This window comes from Manis pentadactyla, chromosome 5 (genome assembly GCF_030020395.1).
Source record: "Manis pentadactyla isolate mManPen7 chromosome 5, mManPen7.hap1, whole genome shotgun sequence".
In the NCBI taxonomy this organism is placed as follows: domain Eukaryota; kingdom Metazoa; phylum Chordata; class Mammalia; order Pholidota; family Manidae; genus Manis; species Manis pentadactyla.
The window spans coordinates 32125246-32142638 of NC_080023.1; the positions used below are offsets into that span (position 1 = coordinate 32125246).

The 17393-nt window shown below is 39.3% G+C and overlaps 1 protein-coding gene across 2 annotated transcripts in view; it reads left to right on the forward strand.

The window, feature by feature from the left end:
* Window positions 1-9610, forward strand: part of KLF3 (KLF transcription factor 3) — a 34066-nt gene extending 24456 nt beyond the window's left edge. For both annotated transcript variants that reach the window (XM_036908466.2, XM_036908467.2), the window contains exons 5-6: window positions 3418-3578; window positions 5702-9610. In XM_036908466.2, the coding sequence (XP_036764361.1) occupies window positions 3418-3578; window positions 5702-5883 (343 nt within the window). In that variant the 3' untranslated portion in view covers window positions 5884-9610. The remainder of the gene's footprint in view (window positions 1-3417; window positions 3579-5701) is intronic.
* Window positions 9611-17393: the final 7783 nt, after the last annotated feature.

Consider the following 17393-nt stretch of genomic DNA (forward strand, 5'->3'; position numbering starts at 1 on the left):
TACATTGCGTACCCTTCACAATTGCATAATGCCCCTTCATCCCACAAAAAGAAATTTTTCCCAGTGTTCTCAAAGGAATTATTTCATTCCCCTATAAGTCATGTGGGAGTGGGAGCAAATAGAGATCTGGTGAGCCAAGGCATTAGATAACTAGCCTATAATCACACCAGTCACAGCAGAGGAGGCTGGGCTTGATCTGCTCCCAGATGAGTGCTCATAGCCACCCAATGCATCCACTCGTGCATTCATCTGGAAGGAAACACAGACTAACCAAAATGGACACATCTTGCAGGCTGAACTACCTCTTTTTTATCATAGGGGGGTGTCTCTGGCAAGGTTACCAGCAACATGATTTTGCACTGGTATTATAACTGCACAAGTGATGAAGAAAATCAAGAGGGCTCCATTGACTGAAAAAGGGTTCTTTCAAAGTCTGGGTTATCATGAATTACAGTGTAAAACATTATGGCAGAAAAATACCTGAAGGGCAATATTCTCTGCTCTGAATGCTGCTGAAAACAGGTTCTCTTTTCTCTCTTAAGCAATGTTCTTTTGATGATCTCAAGCTCAGTGGTTTTTAATGATTAATGAGTAATATGCTTATTTTAATGCTGACCTAGGAATGCATTTTGCTCCTCAAAAAATTCAACAGATTAGCCACAACTGCTACACGTAGTCTTTGAGTAATTCTCCCCCAGATGTGATTAGGTAATGTCTTGGAGTGTGCCCAGTAGCAGCCCACATAGGAAACCAGCTAGCCAGCAAAGAATCACTTCAAGCCAAGTGCCTAGTACCATTGCAGTGAGGCAGCCCCAATAATATTTGCCTTAGGAAGCCCCTCCTTTCCAGAGGCAGGCTACAGCTTTGAAATCCATTCCCTTGAATATAGAGTTACAGCTTGAGGATTATTTTTAAAGGCACTCAAATATATATTGGATTTCTTTTGTTGTATATTTACATACGTGAAAATGTATTTAGGACAGAAGGCCTGAGGATCAGATTGACCCATCTCATTGTGTGTGTGAATTGTAGCACACTTAAGAGGAGTTGGCTTAACTCAAAACAATGACCAGGTATCTGGTACTCAATAGGTATTTTAACTTCTTGGTTGTAATGACCCCAAACAACCTCTTTAAAAATGAGCATTGAGTAGTCCAAAAAGGGTGAGCACTTGAAGGCCTGTTCACTAGGCTCAGACCATTACCACTTCTGGCTCTTTAGAGATGAGGCTGCAAATTACTCTCAGAATGATGCTGCTTTTCAAGGTGCACATTAGCTTTAGTAGACATTTGCTGATCTGGTGTTGGGACATCCCCCCAAAATGCATGAAATTAACAACTAGGGGCAAAGTTTGCAAATGGATTCCTGAACCTCAGAGTATTAACAGCTACAATTTAATAGGTTGACATCCAGGACGGGTAGTATTCTCAAGTGCTTTGTGTACATTACAGCAACTTTCTGAGATCACATTTTATGATCTTCCCCATTTTACAGACAGTAAAGGAGCACAGAGAGGGTAAATGCCTTGCCCAGGGCCACAGGGACTGAGCTGGGATTTGAGGTTGGAGCACGCAGCCTGTTAGCATATATTGCTTTCAAAAATGAGCAACTAGAAAAAGCAATTGTACCTGCTGTGCAGAAACTTAGATTCCCAAACCGTAGCGTCTAAGAATTGGGAGAGACTTCTGAAGTCATCAGGGATCACTCTTTGTACTGCAGGGGCAGATGAGATATATTAAACCATTCAGTTTTCTCCCCCCAGCATTTTATTTCTTGAAGTTCTCTTAATGAAGATGACACATTTCAAACAACGGCATTAAAGTTGAAAGTTTAAAAAAAAAAAACATGATAAGTTTTTTTCTCTTTAATAAAGGGTTTTAAATTAACAATTCGGCTTTATAAGAATTGTATGTATCCACAAACCCCTCACTTACTTTCTCTATTTGTCTGTATATGTAATCACAGTCCTTACTCTCCCCCTCACTTTTCCATGCTCACTTTTCCATGTGTTTAAACTTGACTATCTTATTCTTCTGCTTTGCCCCTCTAAGTATCAAGGTAGGGAGGTAAAGTGGTACTCAAAGCTGACAGTGTTCTTAAGTGAGAAATAAGTAAAGTCCTTAAAGTAAACATCCTTTTAATTTTCCTTGTCACTCCTTAGCCTGCCTGGGAAAGTTACTGGTAAGGGACAGGTACTCAAATTTTTACCAAGATAAAAACAAGTTTCAATTCAGGGACTCCCTTTTGTTTTTTATGGCTAAATTTCACATTATCCTTTTGTGCCTCACAAGCTTGAGTGTTTACCCTCATCAAATTGTTTTTCCCTTTCACCTGCCTTTTTTTCCTCCCATACACTTGTACAAAACATTCATATGTTATTTGGAACATTTATTTAAGAGCTTCAAATTCAAACTGAAAAGACAAAAAAGTTCATTAACAGAGGCCAACAACATAAACCTGCAATGTGTCGAGTAAATCAGTCATTAGGAAAGTGAGTGAAAGGATTAGAATTTTTTTAATTACTTGACATTAATCAGAGGAAGCCTGAGAAAACTACAGACTTTCCCAACTCATCCCCATCTGCCTTTTCTCTCCACAAACTTCCTTTCTGATGCCGGACATGATTTGGTTTCAGAAAGGCAGAGAGGATGTCAGGCACCGGTGGGCAGCAGACTCTGGTGTGGAGCCAGCGCCTCGCCTCCCCACCTGACTCGCACTGCAGCCTCCCTCCAACAAGAGTATTAACAACAGTAAAGGTTTGAGCTTGGGGAGAGAACAGTGCCAACTTTTTTTTTTTTTAATGAGCCAGAATTTGAGAACCAAATGTGAATTGGTGATCTTTAAGAGACTCAGACCAAATGCCAATTTCATAAAGGATAAAATGTAGATACATCCCAGAGTATGGTTGCCTGAGACTTCTTTGGAATTTGATCTTTTCACATTTTTCCCTGAAGAACCATAATGAAAATCAGGGCAGCCTGTGAAACACATAGAACAATGCTCTGCAGTGCCTGGTACCACAAAATTTTATAAGTAGGTGAATCTTTTTGGAGGGAATGCAACTCAGTACTTTGTACCTCCCTCTAGCGTAGCACCTGTAACCCTCCTTACTGTCATTACTTATCTACATGTCTGTCTCCCCCTAGAGTGTGAGCTCCTCGAGGGCAGGAACCCTGTTTTTATTCATCTTTGTGTCCCGGTGCCAAGCACAGTGCCTGGCTCATGGTAGGTGCTCACTCCATGTTTGTTGAATGAATATAGCAGTGCTTCTTGGGGTGATCAGCTCATTTCTTTTTGTCTATTTCATTGGGTTTTTTGTTTGTTTGTTTTTGCGCAGTGTTGTTAATGCTTTTGGTAGGCTGCAAAAAAAAGGAGGAGTCTCTTTCAACATTTTGCGTTTAATATTGGCTTTTATAGGAACCACCCTTCCGTCATAGTGCAGCCGGGGAAGAGACCTTTACCTGTGGAATCTCCCGACACCCAGAGGAAGCGGCGGATACACAGATGTGATTATGATGGATGCAACAAAGTGTACACTAAGAGCTCTCACTTGAAAGCACACAGAAGAACACATACAGGTATTAGAAGTCCAAGACTCGCTCCATCTTTCTCCTTAAGAAGTACTAGAATGGAATGTTAGGCTCAAGTGTTCTAGCTTTCAAAGGTTGTTGTGGTGAAATTGTCCAGGGCTTCTTGAAAAGTATTTAGTTTGTCTATAGATGTCTCTATTGGTCATGAGAAGTCAAGGTTTTGATAGCAATATACTTTTATACTAAGTTAGGATAAACTCAAGGTTATCTGTAGAGCAAGGTTCCCTGCAGCCCTTGGCAGTTCTATACTGTCTGTAGTAAGGGAGAGGGACCTGGAACCTGCTGGAGCAGAGGCTCTTAAACCATGGGCGTGTTGCATCGAGATTGTGGCCCTTCGTATGGGCTATCCACCTAATAAATGTACCTTACCAAATTCACAGTAAAAAAAAACCAGCTCCTTATGCAGAACAAATAAATGCAGCAATTTTTGGAAGTGGAATTCAAGTAGAAGACTGTCATTGACAAAAAGAAAAGGGAAGAGATTTGGGTAATTCATCTCTTCTAAAATTGAAGGAACTTCTGTGCCATTGCCTGCCATATTTGTTCTTGGGTATTTTCCATCTTGCCCAGAGGGCTCAGTCAGATCTTATAAAAATTATGTAGGTGAAGAAAACATAAAATTGCTCTGTGCTCTTGAACGTTTTGTAAGCAAAACATCTTCAGGATTTCATACAAAAATGTTTTAAATAACCTGATTAATTGCTGTCACTCTCAGTGATTATAACATTTACAGTTAATTATCCAACCTAACCTCAAACTCCTCCATGTAGAATTCTACTGTAACAGCATTTGGTCTCTACATACATTACTCAGAATGTAGGTTTTGTTGTTTGAGTCTTACAAGACATTCCTATGAAGAATATTTACCAAGAGAAAATTCTGGAATTTGGAAGAGAGGGGGAAAGGAAGGCGTCTAGCACAGGGGAAGTGAAGGTTTTTCAGCAAATCCTGGGGAGGAGGAAATCAGCGTTCGTACAGCTGAGATCTTTGGCACTGTTGTAATGCTCTTAACAGAGAGAGAACTGAGGGTGATGCCTAATGTTTAAATGAACATCCAATCAGCAATGCCAAGTAGACTAATAAAAGCATCCTTAGGGCATTATTAGGACCTGAGAGGTGGATGTTACCCACTTCCAATTTAAGATTAAAAACACAAGGAATATTTGGATAACAATTCAGACGTAGGGAAAATACCTCTTAGCATTTATATTCTGTGCAGCAAAGCAGGTAATAGAAATTCTGACTATCTCACTGAAATACCAAGGAACGGCAATCCTTCAGGTTTCTAGAGAACATGGAGATGTAAATGGATTGATTTGTGATGCCCATTACCAATTATTACAAATTTAAACATGTAAGTTTGCCATGAAAAGCCTTTTTGTCTGTGAATGCTTTCACATGGCTCTCCCAGTGGTTTTCCCAAAAGGGTCTCCTGTACTTCACCTGCCAAGTACCATTATCCTCCAGGAGAGGGTTGGAGAAACCTGGCTTCTGACAGGGTGGGGAGGAGTTACTATAGTTTTAGTACTTCAAAATTAAAGCCTTATGCTTAAGCATAATTGTTACTGAGTAAACAAAAGTTAAGATGTTGAAATCCCTGACAGATATTTCAGATGATTGAGACTTCATATTTTGGGGAAAATATTGAAAAAAAATAGGAAAATCTCACATACTTTCAGTTTGGGCTCTCGTTAAATAAACTGATAGCACTGTATATAACTAGACCACAGTAGGTTTGAGACTTGGAGATAAATACAGATCATCAGGTGTTTCTTAAGCTAGTCATCCCTACTATCGAGGGCAAAACCAAAATTATTCGGTAGCCCCTCACAATGGATTTCAGTGGCTTGATGCCTTGGGAATCCTTAAAATCCTTCCCCCACTTTTTTGGCAGAGAGCCAGCTAAATGTTTAGAGAATTAAGTCATTGTTCCTTTTTGTCCTATAGTGATTTATAAGGCACTGTGTTACTGAGGGACAAATGGATGAATAGATCTTGAAAATAACTTCTCAAGAGCTTTAGCTCGAAATCTTAACTTTACACTATCTTTACAAATTAATAGCCTTTTGTGCTAAAAAAAAATAAGCTCTTTTCATTTTTCCTTTTTGCAGGAGAAAAACCCTACAAATGTACATGGGAAGGATGCACATGGAAGTTTGCTCGGTCTGATGAACTAACAAGACATTTCCGAAAACATACTGGAATCAAACCTTTCCAGTGTCCAGACTGTGACCGCAGCTTCTCCCGTTCCGACCATCTTGCCCTACACAGGAAACGCCACATGCTAGTTTGAAGGCCTCCTCAGCGCGGCTCCCCACTCTCCCGGCTCTATCTCTCTGTCCTCCCTCCCATTATGTAACTCATTTTTTACATGTACATTTTAATTTGGATTCAGCTGGTCTGAATCTCTGAATTTATATCATTCAAACTTCTGTATGGTCAGTAGTAAATACTCTCTAACCCTCCCTCTCCTTACCACGGGTCAGACCTAAAGAATGTGAACACTTTTTTTTCCGGGGATGCTAAGCAAACCCTTCTTACAAAGATGTTTAATGAGAACAAGGGAACATGTAAACAAACATAACCAACTGTTGGTTTCTCCATGTATTCCTCAGAAGAATGTCAAAGTAAATGTATTAGAAATACAGTATCTAGCCTGCTAGTCCTTGCCAGAGACATTCATACCTCTGTGCCTGTGATCTCATTTTCTGCTTTACAGAGGAAAGAAGGGTGGATCCTTCCCCAGGCCAGCTAGAAGTGCAGCAAAATCTCAGGCTAGTACACACAAAAGGCTCTTCCTTCACAAATCTCGTCAGCTTGGATATATCATTCAACTAAATAAGTCCTTGACCCTCCTCTGTGCCTGCACTAGGAAGGTGGTCTTGGCCTTCATTGAGAGGTGAGCCAGAGCTGCTGTTTTAGGTGGGTGATGTCTGTCACTCTCAGTTCAAGGGGTGGATGCTGAACTTGCATAGCCTGGAGTTGGAACAGAGGGGGGCACAGAAGGAAGCCGGCCACTCCTCCAGGGCGAGGTGTTTTCAGTGAGGTTTCATGATTTTGTTAGCTGCGCAGTGCATTCCCAGAGTCTCTGGCATATTCAGCTGTGCAGAACCATACCGCAAAGCCAGATACTGAGGGGATTATCTATGCGCCTGTCTCCATTCCTAGATGTCCTTAATGTGGATCATCAAGCATTGATAGGGATACCACAGAAATATTTGCCCACTAATGGTAAAAAAAAATATTTTGGGTAAGAATATTGACGGCCTTTCTTTTACCCAAACTACTAAGAGCTCTTTTGCAAACAGGGAAGTGTTGAGTGGTAATTGTATTCCCATGCCACATTAATCATATAGCTTTTATACAGAAACTCTTCTGTATGAGCTGTAAGGTGCCAAACTGTCATTTGTGTTCATGACACATATCATAAATAGACATCTGCTAATGCTTTTGTAGATTGATTCAATTTAAGGCCTGAGTGACATTATTTGTAACTATAACTGGTTGTGAAGCACACATACCTTTACTTGAGGCACAGATTTCTGAAAGATATAGACAACCACAGTTCAGGGATTTATGTGTGTGTGTGTGTATATATATATATATATATATATATTCCCAAATGTTTACTGTTAGAACTAACAGTAACCGTTAATCTCCTATCACTATCAAGTATCCTGTCAGAAGAACCTGAAAATGACTCGTGTTTATGTTGAGGATGAATAGCACCATCATTTGGGGGAAGTTTTTTTCAAAAGCTGGCTTTTGAGCACTATAGTCTAAATGCCAATAAAAATAATTCATGCATAAAAATGCCATTGGTTCTAAATTTGAAGAAAGTGGGTGATGGTGGTCAAATGTGGGTGTGTATAGCCAAATGTGCCTTCATCCCTCGATAAAGGGTGGAGGAGAAGAGAGAAGAATGGAATCCTGAAGATTCATCCCAGCCACAACTCAGGATCCAGCACAGCCTTAACTGGGGGATGCATTGTGTTTAATTGTTCTTAAAACATCAGGGAATGAGTGATTCTGGAGGCCTGCAAATTGTGTGGGGAGCTGAACTTGGATGGCACTATGTTAGTGAAAGTTGGTTGTAGGGACTGTGCACCTAAGAGAACCCACTCATTGGCCCTGTGAACCACCTGAAAAGAAATGTAGTCGAGAAACGCAAAGTAAATTGTTATCTTTGCACTTGGTTCTGATGTTCTTTTGTAAGCACTGCAAAATCTGTTAAGAATATTAAAGCATCCTAATTGGGCTTTTTTTCTTTTTTTTTTTTTTGCAATTAAGATGTTAATTGAGGGATAAAAATGGCTCTGGGAAAAGTAGGTATCATCTATGTTGTAAATGCTTAGTCACATTCATGCCAGAGTGTCTATTTCTTGATATGGTTCTTCCACAACACACGAATGAAGTTGCAACGCAAGGAACTTTTTTGTTTTGATGGAGACGACCAGTTTATGTGTTCTGATGTAGTTGTAGGAACAGGGGCAAGAAAGGGTAGAATTAATCTTTAAATAATTAGCTTTGAGTGTGAGTCCAGTTCATAGAAAGCTTCATGAGTTCTCATGAAACCTGATGTGTTTGCTATGGCATATTTAAATTCTTGTTCAAAAGAGCAAGACTCTGTGAAGACTATGCTATTCAGTTTGCTTAGATTATGTTAACCGTTTATTAACAAATTTCCATTTTAACTCAAAGAAAAGCAGCCCAGAGAGACAGTACTCTGTTCCCACGCTGGTCTGTATACCTTAGTTACCAATTGGCTCTTAAGCAAATTTTCCTTTTTTATATATATTTGTATTTTACTATGTTAGTTGAGAAATTTAGTCTCTTAGTCATTTTTAGCTGTTATTGTGGAAGACCTCAAATATAAGATAAGATGCCCTTGACTATGTGGTTTAAATGATGTGCCATGTTACTATCAATGGTGATTTTAATTGCAAGTTTAAATTGATGAGAATGATTTGTAAACATGAAGTTAGTTTGTGTAAGTTCTGTTTGTTAGAGAATTTCTTTGATTATCCAAGTGTCAGCTTGGAGAATTCAGAAAAATAAAATCTGAATCCAGTATATGTTAGATTTCTAAAATGTGAATCTACATCATAAATGGGCATTAACATTCTAAATCACCTGGATTGGAGAATGTGTTAGCAGCATAGCTATGTTCAACCAAGGAAATGCTAAATACACAGAAATTTCAAGAGCCTTGGAACAGATATACAGGGGAACTATATATGTATATGTATATTTTATTAAACACCTGTCTGCACTATCAGTGTTGCACTAATGTGGAATTTGAAAGACTATATTTCTGATACTGTATATCTGCATGTCATCCTTGATTAGATTGTTTTAAAGACAATCTCAAAGATCTGAGGTTTTGAAATGATTGGTTTGAAAATACAGTCATCTTGAAGGAATTACTGTCATACATGAAGTTGCTCAGAGTTGTCTTTATTTTCTCAGTCAAGGTTAACAATTTCTCAATGATAGCAAATTCACTTAAGAAATAATACATTTACAAAGCCATTTTACATGCATTAAATGAGGGCTACAACAATACTATGTTTTACAAATACTAGCACTTTTTTTTTTTGGCTGTTATGTACTTAGTGTTAGAGGGTCAAAATAATCTTTCTGCTTAGCATCTCTTAAACCACACCTGCAAGTATAGCAGGATTATTACATTTACAGTACTTTACTACTTGTATAAACTATGCAGAAATTTTTAATAAAGTGTAATATATTTTATAAGCTAATAAGACTGAGTGGGTAAAGGTTTTTAGCATGCGTTAGTATACTTGCAAATACTGAAACATTTTGGTAATCTTTCTTACTAAAGATGTGAATGTTTAATGTACCTTCTCTGTTTCTACTCTAGTCCAATGGGAATTCAGTAATGACATTTTGTCATGTCAAACTGTGAACATAAATTTGTACTGTACAGTCCTCATATACTATATACAGTATGCAATATATGTATTATATACTTGTTAATAAAACCATCAGAACATTAAGTGTGATCATGTGATTGCTATATATGCGTGATCACTAGGAACAAAACCAATGCAACATGTAAGAGACCTACTTAGAAATTTCAAGGTCATTGACTCTGATAGGCAATTATTGATAGAGGGAAAGAAAAGTTTATCTAATTGGAAAATGCACTAAACAAGTTAACTCAGTCCTAAAGCTATGTCCCTGCTTTTGTGTTAACAGCAACAGGAAGTCTTAACAAACCATAGATTTGTAGACAACCCTGCATAAATCTACAAACTCACCTAGTACATTCTTGGGATACATTATTTATATGTTGTTTATAACTCCCACCTGCTTCCAAAAGGGATTTTCAGTGCCTTGTATTAAAAGACACATACGTATAATACTTTAAATTTTTTAAAAAGATAAAAGGTCAATTTACTTGCGTGCACTTGCACAAGTTAGGTAATGTCTTTGATCTCAATTTTTCCTTCTATATAATGGAGATACAATGGATGTGAACATTCTTATTTAGAGACTTGTTATGATGAATAAACAATATAATGGATGTAAAAAAAAAGATAAAAAGTCAGGACTAATAGCTTAGGGAGTGGGGGACTCAAGAATGGGACAGTAACTACATAAGTAAATAGTTCTAGATAAACATGAGTAGTCTGGGCACTCTAGCCCAGTCTAGTTGACATAAAATGAACCATCACACTAACTTGGTCAGCCTAAGGACTTGGCTTCTAGAGAACTCTAGGAGAAGAGGCCTTTGAGCACCTTCAAGGCTTTCCATGCTGCTCCAGATCTCATCTCTTGCTGCAAAGTCCAACTGCTTCCCTGACAGTTAAACACCCCCATGGCTGTTGTGGTGCCATCCCTCAGTGGAACTAAAATCCCAGCACACATTCAAACCACCACCTCCTACCTTATCAGCCCTTATTTGTTCTACACACTTGACCCTGCCCTCCCTGAAATCACTCATTACAATCTAATCTTTCCAAGACTCTTCCCTACCAGACTGAGAACCCCATGGGCTGGGGTGGGACCTGCTCACCTTGTACCCTCAGTACCACACGCAGACAGCAATTGAAAGAATTGGTGAATCTGAGTTCTAGTCCTAGCTCAGGCGATAACAACTTTATCCCTTTACATCCAACTGCCCACCTCCAAATCCTCCCCTGAATTTGTCCTCTCATGTCCATTGCCATTCCCCTGCCCCAGCTTAGGCCTCTGGGACTTAGCATAAAAGTCCCCTCACTGTCTCACTGCAGTCAACCTCTTCCACAGTCAACAGGTCCATCCAAAACAAGATCTGATCGTGTCATTGCCCCTCATTTAAAATCCTTCTGTGTTCCTCATGGCATCTGATCTGGTTCTTCTTAATTCAGCCCTACTCCCTTTAAAGCTTCATCTATTAACAATAAACCTGTTTTCCTTTTTCATTTTTCCCCCAAGAATTTTCAAACATTCCTTGAACTCTGACTTTCATAGGTGCACAAAGTATTCAGGGTTATACTCACCAAACTCCCAACTCACCTTTCAAAACCCCACTCAAAAGTCACCACTTCTTTGGGTTTTCCTTGGGTAAACACTCACCCTCAGCACAAAGATACTCTCTCCCTCGTTGGTTTTCTGCCCCCATAACCTTTATGTTTCCCTCAACCATTAGCATTTACCCCTGCATTGTCAGTTTCCCGTCTGTCTCCTTCCCTCAGTAGATCTCAGATCATCCAAAGATGATTCTATTCCAGGTGTCCAATGTCCAATCCTCGGGGCCAGGCACAAGGTGGTACTCAGGGAAGGTGTGTTGAGGGAGCAAATAGATAATAGCTAACATTAATTGAGCGTTTACTGTATGCTCGCACTATTCTAAGCACTTTGCAAGTATTAATTAGTTCGCCTCAACACCATAAGGCATGTAGCTATCATTCCCTGTACAGATGGAACTCGAGGCACAGACAGGCAAAGTGATTTACCCTAGGTCACAAAGATAGGCAGTGGAAGAGCCAGATTCAAATTCAGACTAATTGCACAGCCTGCTTTCTTAACTGCTGCAGGAGTTTCTTGTCTGGGTGTCCTTCAGGCCATTGGTGCCTCCTCTCAAAATGCCAGCCACACCTGCTTGCCTTTGCTCATAGAGCCATTTTCTAGGTTGCCCTCCCCCACCATCCCAGGCCCCACTCATCTGTCCCTTAACTAGACAAATACTACTAATTCTTCAATAATTGTAAATCCTGAACTCTCTGTGGGGTGAAAGAGGCCGAAATTCTGCTGATTTCCATTAATGAGGCTTGATATCTTCTTTTAAGTGCCAGATATATTGAGGTATAACTTACATAAAGTAAAATTATTATTTTTGGTGTGCATTCCAAAGAGTTTTGACAAACACATACAGTCAAGTAAGCACCACCATCAAGACACAGAACAATTCTAAACTCCTTAATATTCCCTCATGCCCCTTTGCAGTCAGCCCCCACCTCCAGGCCTATTTTGTTTCCCAGGACTTTCTGACTTTTTTCAGAATGGATATAGCCCTTTGAGTCTGGCTTCTATCACTTGGCATTTGTATCTGAGATTCAGCCATGGTGCTACATGTATCAGTATTTTGTTCCTTTTAATTATTTAATATGGATGCACCACAGTATGCTTACACATTCACCAGCTGAAGGATACTTGGATTGTTGCCAAATTGAAGCAATTATGAATAAACCTGCTGCAAATATTCACATAGTTTTTTGTGTTAACATAAGTTTTTGTTTCTCTCAGGCAAATGCCGTAAGTGGGATTGCTATATTGTGTGGTAAATAATGTTTGGTTCTATAACAAGCTGCCAGACCTGTCTTCAAGAGTCACTGTAACGTTCTGCATTTCTACCAGCAATGTCTGAGAGCTCCAAGGTACCCTACAATCTCACCAGCTCTTGGTATTGGTTTCTTTTGTTTTATCCCTCTTAATGAGTGGAGCAGCATCTCATTGTGCTTTTAATTTGCATTTCCCTCATGACTTATGATGAGCACCTTTTTGTGTGCTTATTTGCCATCTGATCTGTGTATCTTCTTTGATGGAGTACCTGTTCAAGTCTTTTGCCCATTTTTGACCGAGTTGTTTTATTATTGAGATTTGAAAAGTATATATCCTAGATACAAGCTCAGTTTTACTAATATTTTCTCCCAGCATGTGACTTATCTTTTCATTCTCTTAACAGTGTCTTTTGAAAAGCATGTGTTTTAAATTTTGATGAAAGTTATCAATTTATTCCTTTTATGGATCATACTTCCTGTGTTCTATCTAATAAATCTTTGTGTAATCCAAGGCACAAACATTTTCTCCTATTTTTTCCTCTGGAGGCTTTATAGTCTTATGTTTTATGTTTAGGTCTGGACCCATTTTGGGTTAAGTTTCATTTATAATGTATGAGTCAAGGTCCATTTTCAAAGTATGCTTGTCGAATGGTTCCAGTGCCATGTTTGATAAGACTATTCTCTATCAAATTGCCTTTGCATCTTTGTCAAAAAATCAACTAACCATAGGTGTATGGGTCAATTTCTGGACATTGTGTTTCTGTAATCCATATGTCCATCCTTTTACCACATGATTTTAATTACAGTAACTGAAACTGAGACCTTCTACATAAATCACCAGGCACAAGCAAACACCAAACACCTCCTGAACAACACAGTGTGACCTGTGACACAGAGAAAACCCTACTTTGATTTAAGTTCACAAACCAAACTAATAAAACCCATGAGGAAACATATACTATAAGCAGAAATTAACAGTCACTGCACGTGGCACAGGAAATCCATACAGTGGAATTGTTAGGAAGAAACTAAGTACATTTAAAGACATAATAGAATTAATTAAAGCTTAAGAAAAGTGTCTCTGGTTCCATTGAAGATGTGAATAAATGAATTCCACTCTATTCCTCCTGCTAATTACAGCAGAAAACATATAAAGCACCTACCAGTAGACTCTAAAGGGTGAAGAGAAGACAGTAGACTGGCTATAGAACTTGGGACTTGAAGGGCAGCCCAGCAGTACGTTCCTTGGGGTATGTTTTGGTTTGTCTGTTTTCCTGCTGTATATCCTGATGTGAGAGTTAGAGCAGCCCACAACCTGGAATCACTACCAGATACAGACAGAAACAAAAAACAAAACAAAAGACCCAAGAAAATCCCACTGTCTCTCAACAAAGGACCAGGAAGAGGATGGCCCTACAGGATGGAGACTTTTTGACTATAACTCTCCAAGGAGAGGCAAATACTATGAAAGATGCAATGTGCCCCACTGCCCACCCACCACTGAGTCTGTGAGATGGAGCCCAGTCACCATCCCCACTCTACACTAAGTGATGGTCAGCAAAGAAGTGGATGCCCTCCCCCTTTCCACTGCTGCAGTGTCAGCAGACTGTGGAAGGAGTCCTGTCCACTATTCCTGTTCCCCATCCAGTAAATGCGTGCTCAGGCAGCACTCCTGCTCCAGCCTCCAGGCGCTGTGTTGAGAGACTGTGGAGTGGGACTCTGCTGATGATGCCCACCCAGCCCTAAGCAGCCAAGAGGCAGCCTCCCCTCCCCCTTCCAGTAGAGAACTGGGAGAGGATGATGGAAAGGACAGAGCAGGAAAAGAAAAAAAAAGACCTGTTAAATCTAAGTATGAAGTCCAGGCTCATCTCTGAGTGGCCTAAGCACTAAAATGCCCAGAATCGACACAGCAGAAGCTTTCAGAATTGAACTACAGGGTGGAATACCACCCAGGTTTTAACCTGGCCTCTCAGTTCTGCATAGTGGGACTGACCAGAATAGTACAGCAAAGGTTCAAAAGTTAAATTAACATTTAAACTATAGCCCACAAAAGTGGGCCAGGATGAGTGTTCTAGATCTAAATGTGTTGACTGCTAAAATAGAATATTTAAAGGGGAAGCAGAGTCTCCTAATGCAATACAAAGAATTTCTAAGATGCAATCCAAAGTTACTTGGCATAACAAGAACTAGGAAAATCTCATCTTACATGAGAAAAGAAATCAGTAGACACTAACACCCAAAGGCAGAAATGTTGGAATTATCTGACAAAGATTTCAAAGGAACTATCAGGAAAGTTTTCCTAAAAGCAATTATGAACTCTTGAAACAAATGGAAAACTAGAAAATCTCAGCAAAGGAATTGAGAATATAAAGGAAAGAATCAAACGGAAATTTATAAATGAAAATACAATATCCAAATAAAAGTACTCACTGGATGAACTCATGTAACAGAGATCATGAAGGAAAGAGCCAATGATCTTCAAGATAGATCAGTACAAATTACCCAATCTAAACAAAAGAGAAAACAGATTGAAAAAAAAAAGGAACACAGCCTTAGGAACTGTGGGAAAAATCACAAAAGATCTAACATTCATGTTATTGCAGTGACAAGAGAGAATAAAGTGCAGGGCTGAAGAAATAGTTGAAGAAATAATGTCTGAAAACTCCCCCAAAATGTTGAAAGAAAAAAAAAACACCCCTACAGATTCAAGTAGCTGATTGAATCCCAAAAAATGATAAACCCAAAGAAATCTCCACCCAAGCACACCATTAGCAAACCACTGAAAATGCAAGACAAAGGAAAAAAAAATGTAGGTTGACATAATATGCATGGAGCATGATAATGAATTTTCACTTCGTAAGGTAGATAGATATTAAATACTAGAATTGTGAATGGTTTCATTTTATAGAAACATTCAATAATACGTCATGAGTTTTTCCAAAAATTAAGTAAAACTTCTCAGTTTCTCCCTTTGCCCAATCCTGCTTGCCTTACTCTCATGCAAGGCCCATTCTCTACTGCGGGTGTTGTTCCCCATTAGACCACTTGCATGCAAATCTCTGTCCTGGAGTTTATTTCCAGGGGGCCCAAGCTAGACATGTGCAGTTGGCATGACAGAAACGTTGGCCATCTGCCACCCCTTTCAGATGGTGGTGTGGTGAGACACACAAATGTTAAGTTGACAGATATTGTTAAATGGCCCCATTTTATAGCTTAATTTGAATAGCTTTGATTTTTAATTTTAGATATTTAAATATATGATACAATCTTGGCAATAAAATGAGTTGTAAAAAATATATATTTGATCATTCAGATGACCAAATATATATTTCCCAGGTATATTTGGCCTTCATCCACAGTTCCTAAAACACTACAGAGCCTTAAAGGTAAAATGGGTGTCTTGTCATGTTAATGAGAGACTTTTGGACCCCTACGCAAGTGAATCAGCCAATGGCCAGTGATTTAGTCAATCCTGACTATGCAGTGAAGCCCTCACAAAAGCCCCTGAGAAGAGTTTATCACTCTCTTGACTCTCTGGGGTCCTGCTTCTCTGTTGGAGAGAGAGCTTCTAAGCTTGGGGAACCAGGACGCCTCCACGTGCCACAGAGCCAGGCCCAAAGCTCCACAAGGATAGGAGCTCCTTTATTTGTGACCTTGCCCTGTGGACCTTTTCATCTGGCTGTAAATGAGTATCCTCTATGGTATCCTTTATTAAACTGTTAGTGTTTTTCTGAGTTCTGTGAGCTGATGTAGCAAATTAATCAAACCTAAGGGGGAGGTCATGGGAACCTCCAGTCCGTAGTCGGTAGGTCAGAAGCACAGGTAACTGCCTGGGGCTTGCGACTGGCTCTGGAGAGGGGGCGTGGAGTACAGGACAGAGCCTTTAACCTGGGGAATCTGGTGCTGTCTCCAGACAGACAGCATCAGAATTGAGTTGAGTTCTCGGACATCCTGCTGGTGTTTGAGAACTGCTTGGTGTTGTGTGTGGGGGAGACCTCCCCGTCCCCGACACACATGCATTGGAACTGGGCCCAGGAACCTGAAAGGGGTTGCACAATTACTGCTGTGTGTACTATTGTTTTATATGAAAAAACACAATCTTCACTCATATTCTTGTTACAGGTTCCACAAATTTTTGGGTGTGATCCTGCTCACCCTCTTCATTTCTGTTATATTGTCTAGTTTCTGCTAAAGAGGAACACTAGTGGTTTAATGAGATGACCTTGTATCTGGCAAGCAGGCTGTACTATCTTACTAGTTCTATTTGCCTGATGATGCTAGTAGTTATTTTTTAATGAGGATAATTATTATAACACCTGCAATAATAGCTATTTAATTTTTCCTTTTAATTCTCATCTCTAATATGCTTTTCTCCTGTCTTAAAATGTTGGCTAAATTCTGCAATATCATGTTAAGTGGTAGTGGCATCCATGTGGCATCCTTGTCTTACTGATCTTCATAGAAATGTATCCAAAACATCTCCAATAAGCATGATTTCTGTTATAGGAGTTTTGGTGCACTAGCTTTTATCTGAGCAAAGAGGTTCCTCCTTTATCTAGTATTCTCAGTGTTTTTATTGTACATAGGTGTTAAACTTTAATGAATGCTCTTTCTTCATCTATTTAGATACTCTTACAGTTTTTCTCCTTTAGACCACATAAGTTAAAGTGATAGATTTTTTTTTAATGTGGAAACTTTCTTACAGTTTTTGTATAAGTCTGCTTGTGCATATGGTATATAAATATGTATATTTTAATAACATGTAAAATTTGGTTAGATGACATTTTACTTAGGATTTTGCATCTTTGACAATAAGTAAAATGAGCCTGTAGTTGCCTGATCAAGGTTTCACTAGTTTCCTAAACTGTGTGGAAGAAAACAATGACCAGCCAGCTAAGAACAGGCAAGGGCTATTATTCAGAATTTTCTTTAGCAAGTCACTGTCTCTTGTGTTTTGGCAGGGACTCAAAGGCAACGGAGAAGGAAAGCTTGGTAGTGGAAAGAAGGAAAGGCT